Source organism: Elaeis guineensis, chromosome 15, assembly GCF_000442705.2.
Source record: "Elaeis guineensis isolate ETL-2024a chromosome 15, EG11, whole genome shotgun sequence".
In the NCBI taxonomy this organism is placed as follows: domain Eukaryota; kingdom Viridiplantae; phylum Streptophyta; class Magnoliopsida; order Arecales; family Arecaceae; genus Elaeis; species Elaeis guineensis.
The window spans coordinates 46,075,322-46,084,622 of NC_026007.2; the positions used below are offsets into that span (position 1 = coordinate 46,075,322).

The following is a 9,301-nucleotide window of genomic DNA, read 5'->3' on the forward strand; positions in this document are numbered from 1 at the left end:
GGTTAAACAAACTAATAGTTCACAAATTACTCTTTTATTACTAATATCTCTTTATATTTGTGATGATGTTAGCATCTATTTTTTTCTTTTTGTACAATTAACTGTTCTATTTTATTATCAAATAAGATTTAGATTGATAAATATCAACTAAATTGCACCTAGACTGTATTAGGTTATTAACTTGAGTACTTTAGCCTTCTCTACCCAACTTAGCACAAATATTGCTCTCGTTTTTCTCAGCTTGAGTCATCTATTACTGTTTTGATCGAGCCAACTAGAGCCAAATGATGTTCAACCTAAAAGTCACTTGTTTAGTTAGATGGAATCAAGTTGGGTGATTTAATAACAATAATAAATGGATTTAAAATAGGCTAGTCCTTAAAAAGAAACCTACTTTTTGTTAATTTTTAAGTTAATTAATTTACAGGTCAGATACAGAGAGAGAGAGAGAAGCGGGCCGACAAAGGCCCAAACGAATAGAGGCAGGGGAAAAGGGGGAAAAGCCCAGTGAAGCGGAGGAAGAGGAAGGTGGAGAGAGAGAGAGAGGATGAGGATGGTGCGGTGCCCGTACTGCCCAGGGATGCAGGGCCGGTGCGCCGCCACGGCGGCGGGGCGGTGGGTGACGGAGTGCTGCTCGTGCGGGCGCGTGGTGGAGGAACGCCACCTCCACTCTCATCCACTCTTCCTTCTCCGCGCCCTCGACAACCCCCTCCCCCTCGTCACCCCAGACCTCCTCTTCTCTTCTCTTTCTCCGACGACGACCGAAAGAGAAAAAGAAGGAGAACAACAACAGCAGCAAAACAATAAAGAAGGAAAAGAACCACAGGACGATGACGATCCCTTCCACCCCACGGGATTCATCACCGCCTTCTCCACCTGGTCACTCGAGCCCGCCCCCGTCTTCGCCCGCTCCGCCTCCTCCTTCGCCGGCCACCTCGCCGAGCTCGAGCGCGCCCTCGACTGCTCCTCCTCCTCCTCCTCCTCTTCCGGTGACCCCTCCGGTGGCCCACTCGTCTCCGTCGACCATCTCCGCGCCTACCTCCAGATCCTGGACGTGGCGTCCCTCCTGAAGCTGGACCACGACATCGCCGACCACGCATTCCAGCTCTTCCGCGACTGCTCCTCCGCCACCTGTCTTCGCAACCGCAGCGTCGAGGCGCTCGCCACCGCCGCCCTCGTCCAGGCCATCCGCGAGGCTCAGGAGCCCAGAACCCTCCAGGTCCCGACCAGTTCCCGTGCTTCCTTTCTTTCTCCAGCTTTTCTTTTTTTTCTGTCCGTTGTTTGCTTGCTGGTTCTATAATAATATTTTCTTGTTCCAGTTTACACATGGTTGCGAAGAAAGTATCATACTTTTTCCTGATTGATCATGTCCTATGAACATCCTAACCTTTTACAAATATAATTCTCTAATTTTGTACTCAGTAACACAACATAACCTACCAAGAATGTGAGCATGGTTAATAATATCTTGGTCTATCAATGAACGAAAAGCTCTTTCTTGGCTTCTGTAATCATATCCATGAGAATTTTTATTCTTATCCTTTATTTTAAGCATTAAGCTGTTTTCAAATTCTTACCTTCCAACTGAGGATAACCATCTGAGCAATAAGAAGCCTAGAATGTTATACCAGATAAACTTGTTATGTTTATGTCAAGTTAAAACATTTACCATTTGCTTTTCTACATCTGATTTTATTCCTGATTTTTGGGATGTGGTCATAACTCATGTGTTTGCTCGTACAAGAAGGATTCAAGATGGAAATAGATCCAAATGCTATGTCTTGCTTGGATCTAGACTCTTGGAAGTGAAAGGCACGCATAAATGCACACTTGAAATCTTGATGTAAGTGTGGCATATCTTGTTGGATTAATATTTCATATCATTATCTATCTATCTATCTATCTATCTATATATATAATCAAAATCAGTTTAAATTCCTCCTCATTGCCAGTTGATGGTCCTCCTTTGGAATGTGTTGGGCATTACTTTTGCTTTGTCAGTCCTTCTTAAAACCATCCTCATAGACATCATCATTATCATCTTATCTTTTTCCCATCAAAATGAGGTCTGCTATGAAGCAACATATATGGCCTTTTGTCAGTCAAACATGAACCCTTTGAAACTTGTTGCTAAACTCCTTGCCATGGCAACTTTAGACAGGAGAAGGGCTTGCCAAGGTATATAGAAGGTTTATTGGCAGGTAGGAGACTTAATTGATTGATTGTTTATTGGTTTTTTCTGTTTTTTCCACAAAGAGGAGCAAGCTCAAAATTCTCTAGTCTTGAAAAGAAATTAGATGAGAAAAGGAAAGTGAGAGATTCTGATATAAGGAACTTTGCTCATCTCTGGGTCACAGATTGTAAGCTGAAAGGTCTGTTAAATATGTCCCAATATTTCTGTGGGTAGGTTCTATGGTATTTGAGAGCTCTTTTTTTTTTTTTTACATGGCATAACCTAAGTTGAATTAGATTTAAGACTGGAACATTGACTCAACTTACTAACTCACATGTTTTTGAAATGCTATTGGAGCACCTGGTAATGTTATTTGTGAATTTTATAGGTCTGATCACAGTACAGAGCAGTTACTCAAGGAGTCTTCATGATGATAGAGACTAGTTCTGCTAGACTTAGATGAGATTGACTAAAGTTTTGGTGTTTTATTTACCCGTATGTGAAAATGTGATTTTATGCCATGGTTGCATCATGGCATACTCAACCACTAGCTATTTACGTTGGATGAAAATTAATCTCTATAATCAAAGTGGAGCAAAGTCGGCACCATTAACAAGAAAGAATACTGGATTCACATTCCTCCATATCTGTCTTTTTTTTGGCTCTTCCCAATAGAAACATCCTTAAGCAGAGTTGCCAAACATATCAATTTTATGAACTGTCTCTTTTGCTTTAAAAATTGTAAAGGGACCACTTTGATACCATTATTGATGCAATTGGCTATGTGGAGATTTTTTAGGCTTCACATGAGCATTAATCAATTCTAATTACAAAGAAGATCTGAATAATTGGCGATCACTTCTAGTTTCTTTCTTGAGTTTTAGATTTATGAGATTCAGATGATTTTAAAATATAAATTGTGATCCTCCTTTCCTCTAGATTGGGGAGATCTTAGAAAACTACATTATACTCTTTTTTGTTCGTTCGCAGGATTCCCTTCTAATAACTTGTTTACTCCTCTATCCTAAAAATATGAGAGGCTAGTAATCATGAAAATAAATCTGAAGAGGAAATTTTCTTTTAAGCTTCATTTCTCTCCTCTCTCAACATCTTCCCTTTCTAAATCAGTCTTTCTCCTTTGTCCGGCTCTTCTCTTTCTGTTTCTTTAGTTCTATTATATCACCATTCTCATCTGAGGATAGAGAATAAAACCAGATCTGATTTTATCCCGGATCTTTTTGTGTGCACCAGTTGGTATGAGAGTAACTATGTTCTGCCCTGACATAAAGGCAGGGTTGATGGAGATTGCCGAGGAACAATGCAATACTTGAGGATATTATGGAAAACATTAACATGTACAAGCTGTTGTAGTGGTGTGCCATGACAAAAAATTCCTTGCCTTTCATCCCCATCACCTATTTCCAAGATCTCAACTCTTCATCTTTGAAACTGTCTCTGGTCAACATATCTGATCTAAGGTGCAAAATGAAGGACAAGGATAAGGGAAGCCTCATGTCTTCATCTATCACTCAAATCAATGAAGAAGCTGTTTACATAATCTTCCAAAAAATCAAAAGTGGTCAACGTTCTGCCAGAACAAATGATCTGAGAAAGAAGTATTTCTGTTGAAAGGACAAGATTTGAAGTGGAGTCGAAGTGCATAGATGCCTTTAGAATGATGATGACTTGTGGTAGAAAAACATATTCAAGTATTCTTTGATGGGGAATCTGTAGAGAATTTGTCTTCATAGAAATGGAGGATAAGCTGAATCTAAAATGGAACAAATAGAGACTCCTTATCAAATGACCGTCTGCATGAATTTGATTTTCTTATTGCGAAGCACCAGTTCTTGGTCTCTTTTTTCTGTGGGTATTTGAAAGATCAGCTTTGATGCCATTTTGATGGCAGCCAGACAACAATTGTCAAGAAGACCGTGGATTTATAATTGAATCACAGGGCACAGTACTCAAGATGACACATACATCATCTGGTAGTAGGATAAAAAAACAAGTGATTCCAATCAAGCCAGCTGATCATGATTCTGGACCTAAGACTTTTGACTTGACTTGGAAGATTTCAGTTTTTTAGCACAAACTAGTACTTGGACTAATTTGAGAAGCAGTTAGGGAGAAGGGTGGATCCTATAAGTTCAAGAATCCCTTTATCAAGTAATGGAACACAAGGATTCCACTATTTCAAGATCTCTAGCCAAATATAGAAGAATGACTGAAAACGTGGGGGTAAAGTGAAAGTTTCAATGTTTCATTATACAAAATATGGAGATTAGTAAGATAAGGAAAATTTATACCGCAAAGTCAGAACATGACAAAGGGGCATCTTCAACTGACTTTGCTTCCACTTAACACAACTTTAAGCTTGCAGACATGAATATTAATGGTAGTTCATGGAAATCTGGTAGAATTATCATAAACTGTCTTGAATGGATGAAATCAGAATAATGTATGAGTGGTCATGAGAAGTAGTGGGAAGTCTCATGCAAGTGGTCTCAGTTTTTGAGGTAGGTGGGTGATGGAAAGATGTTCCAAGGATGACACTGGTGGATGGAGCTATATTGAATTGGTAGGTTCAAAATTTAAATTGGGTAGCATGGTAGTGGAGGATGGAGGGTATAGGCTGATGTAAATATGAGTGACTCATGCATCTGCAAGCTTCAAATTTGACAAAAATGCCCTACCAAACTTACTACATAGTATATCAAAAATAAAGAAAAATAAGCTGACTACTAACATGATTTGGTTCCAAAAAGACACTTTTGCAGTATTCAACAACAATTTGCAAGAGCCCTAAACTTATTGATGAGATTCCTGCAACAGGAGCAATTGATGGAATGGGCTACATGAAGGTCTTTTGGGTTCACATGTAGGAACCAAATCTAATTTTTATAGAACAGTTACAAGGGAACATTCGAGAGTTAAATTTAATTTCTTTTTTGGTTTTAAGATTTACTAAATTTAGGCTATTTAAAAGATATATTATGGTCTTTTCTTTCCACTTGGGAGATATTTGAGAGCTTTATTGTAATATTTTGTAATTTATTTTGTTTACATCTAAACTCCTTCCATATCCTATAAAGAGAAGAGGATGGTAATCATAAAAACAAATTTAAATGGAGCATTCTTTTGTAAAAAGGAGAGAAAAATATGTTCACGCTTGTCCTTCTCTCTTCCTATAGTCTGTCTCAACTTATATCCATCAATTAATCTTCTTCCTTCTTTACCTATCTCTTTCTCTTATTGCTTTCTGCTTTCTGCTTTCTGCTTTGCATTGCTCTGTTTTTTGACCATTTTCAGCTGAGAATGGAGGATAAATTGAAATCTAATAAATCTAATTTTATTTGTTGAAAGCAAGAGCAAGGCAGCTTTCCTTCTTGGGGGTAGCATCAACAATCATGCCCTTGACTGGCTAAAAGAATTTTTTTTGGTTGCCTTGTCATTTTTTTCAGTTAAATTAGAGCAATAAACTTTGCCTTGTTGATTAATAGTGAATATATGTCCAACATTTGGACAAGTGTAGATATTAATTCCAGCAAAGATTGCTGCACAACTTTTCATGATATCTTAAATTAATGCAGCATATGGTGTTTACCTTCAAATATCTGATCATTCTGCTTATAGGCATTTAAATGTGCTTGGCATGGTTTGCTCATGTGACAAGTGAGGTTATGAATAAAAACAATGAAACCTGACCTTGTGCAGCTCAAGTCATTTTGTTGGTCTCTGGATTATCCTGGAATAATCTAGCGGACTGGTTGTCCATCCAGTATTTGATGTTATTTTTCAATTGTGGTGCATATTGTGAAACTGACTATAGCTTTCATTATTCAACTTCTTTTATATCTTGGTATAGTGTTATATCTAAAGAAATCTTTTATAATGGTTTTCTTATGCTATTAAGTATATTTGCTTCTACCAAATGCTCCACGTTACAATTTGAGAGATGCTAAAGGTCTATATTAAAAATATTAGCTTAGTGCATGTTTACTGTATTCTTGAAACATTTATTTAAATTTTAGACAACTAGGTTTAGGTTAAGTAGGTTTGATGTGGAAGAGTTTATATGTGGGTCTGGATAAGTCATAAAGTCTTTAGGATTTGATATTTTTCTGTTTTAGGTTTCTTTTTATATGGTCATGTTGGATTCCAAATTTTGCATTTGCAGGAAAGACTTATAGATGTTTATATAGAAATAGTTTACTTGCTTTTTCGAGTATGTTTGATGTTTGGAGAGGGGTGCTGTGAAGCAGGTAAGTGCTTAGGAAGTATGTGCTAACGTGCAGCTTTGAGATTCCAAGAAGATTCTGGAGAGCAACACCTTCTTTTCTGTGCACAGTTCACAACAAGTGGCCTGGCCATAAGCCTGGAAGCCAACAAGAATGTTAGAAGAACTTTCCTAGCTCACTAGTTTATGTGCAACTTCACTTTTATTATACCAGTTCTGAAATACATTGCAGATCATCCACTTGTGAAGTCTAAGAACTTGGTATCTGATGCAAATTTGTCTCCAAAATATCTGTTCCTTGATTCAATGACCATATTCAAGTTCCACAAGGCAGTATGCTTGATTATTTTTCTGTAACCACAAAAATGCACATGTAATTGTCCTGCGAACCTGTTTGCAAAATTTAAGCTGGAATTTTTACATGCACAGGAAGACTCCCGAACTGATTCTTAAGTTGGGTTTGTGGTTATACTGTATATGTAGCTAACACTGGTCTTCATGCAAGGAACCACGTTAACAATATGTTTGACAGTCATTCTTCTCGGCCCTCAAAAATGTATCTGTAAGACCGAGGTAATATGTATTATGTCCATCATTTTTCTTTTTTATTTCCCCAAGAATAAGTAAATGAGCTAGAGTAATGTTGAATGTAATACCATGGTCCCAATAGAATGCTTTAAATTTGTTGGGTGTGACCTGTCTACCCAGTCCATCCCACTTTTAGAGTCAAGTGCTTGGGTCTAGCTGTGTAAGTATGAATCTCTGCCTCTACCTTAAAAAATCAGATGCTTTCAAGTCTTCATTCTTTGAATGCAATGTTGCTAGATGTTCTTCTCTGTTGGCCATATACTTTTCCAGTTCCAATAAAAAAACCGGAGCTTGGCATACCTTGTCCAAGTTCACCATTCTATCAATGACCTGACACTAACAGGTGATTGATTTCCTTTGACAGACAATAGGCTACTTTATGAAACTCATGAATTGACTAGATTGAATTAAACTTTAAGCATCAGAAGAAGGTTTTTGCTGAGGGATCTGTTTTAAATAAACATCACTATAGCAAGCTACTTTATATCAATTCTTGAAATATTCTAATCTTGTATAATGTTGCCAGGAAATCTCTACTGCAAGCAACCTTCCTCAAAAGGAGATCGGGAAGTACATCAAAATACTTGGTGAAGCTTTAAAACTGAGCCAACCCATTAACAGCAATTCAATATCAGTTCACATGCCTAGGTTTTGCATGCTCCTCCAGCTTAATAAATCTGCTCGGGTATTCCTCGTTCAAGGCGTCTTTTCACAAGTATGATAATAGATTTGTTAAATTTGTGATAATGAATATATTATTTCATATAATCTTCTTAGGAACTTGCTGCTCATATTGGAGAAGTTGTTATCAATAAATGTTTTTGTACACGTCGGAACCCAATCAGTATTTCTGCTGCTGCTATCTACCTGGCATGTCAGCTAGAAGACAAACGTAAGACGCAGGCTGAGATATGCAAAGTGACAGGTCTCACAGAGGTTACCCTTCGTAAAGTCTACAAAGAGTTATTGGAGAATTGGGATGATCTGCTTCCACCCAATTACACTCCAGCTGTCCCTCCTGAGAAGGCTTTTCCTATGACTGCCATCTCCTCAGGCCGTTCAACTCCCAAGGTTGATATCATCGACTTGTTTCATTTGAGCACACATCAGGATAAGGATAAGCACACGGAAGTCAAAAAACCAGGTAAAGCTTCTGACATTTTGGAGATTGATCCTCCAGTTATTGTCAAAGAAGAGGTAGAGAAGAAAAGAGACTCTCATGTCCAGGACCTAAATCAAGCTGTGTTCTGGCAGCCACAGGCCCCATTTGGCATGCCTATCTCGAAAGTAGATGGAGAAAAAGATCAGAAGGGTGATCAAGGCATGAATATCAGTGACACCAAGTCTCCTTTATCTGGATGCGAGCCAAAAGTCAACAGAGACTTTGAACTTGGTAATCCCACTGGATGGACGGGTCAAACTTCAGTCATCTCATCATCTAAAAAGTATTCAAATCCATGGCAGTGTAGTGCACCGGTTGCCGCCAGATCTGCATATGCTCAGTTTGTGAAGGAACAGATGGGCCTTCATGTTCCCTCTGGGCTTAGGGGGATTGGAAACCAGAGTAGAGCTGATGATGCGGATGGCCGCAATGATAAGGATAAATCCTCGAGGAACTAACTTTGCCAGCATATGCTGAGATCAGATATACAAAACATCTGAGTGTTAGCCATTTTGCCATATGGTGATTACGAAAGTGTGTAGACATAGTGCTGTAGGTGAATTTAGCTAAAGCTTACCTATAATCAAAAGCAAATCTGATCTCGGTTTTATGATCATTGTAGATTTTGGCTGTTGTTCATCTTGGGTGATGATGCTTGTGTATGTAGTTATGTCTTGAAAAGAATTTCATGAGTCTTGCAACTTGCTCATGCTTGTAGTTGTATGTGCAGGCCAATGAACTAATATCATGCATGTGTGGTGCATATATTGTTATGTACAATGGAATGTAAACACTGTGTTGTTGACCTTTTGTAACAGATGCATCAGATTATATTACTCATAATTGCCACATTGCTTCTTTGTTTTCTTTTTCTGTAGTATGCTATAGAAAGTATGAGTTGATGTGGGTGGGATAACAAATTAGAGTTTTGGACCAATTTGAGTGCTATTTACCAGTGTGAAGTGGTACTAGGGAACATTTGAGTGCAAAAAAAAAAAAAAAGGGTACAATGAAGTGGAGAACAATTTATTGAAGAGGGGAAATATTTATATTCAAATATGCAACATGGTAAATCTGGTGGCACCAGGCTTGGTCTAACTAAGCAAAACTGATTGAGTCAACATCCAGCCATGCTGGG

General features: G+C 38.3%; 1 protein-coding gene across 1 annotated transcript; it reads left to right on the plus strand.

Annotated features, from left to right (window-relative positions):
• Positions 1–483: 483 nt before the first annotated feature.
• LOC105034549 (plant-specific TFIIB-related protein 1) lies at positions 484–9,014 on the plus strand. The gene is made up of 3 exons (XM_010909759.4): positions 484–1,219; positions 7,528–7,686; positions 7,779–9,014. The coding sequence occupies exons 1-3, from the start codon at positions 548–550 to the stop codon at positions 8,619–8,621; spliced, it is 1,674 nt and encodes a 557-aa protein (XP_010908061.1). The 5' UTR covers positions 484–547; the 3' UTR covers positions 8,622–9,014.
• The last annotated feature ends 287 nt before the right edge of the window (positions 9,015–9,301 follow it).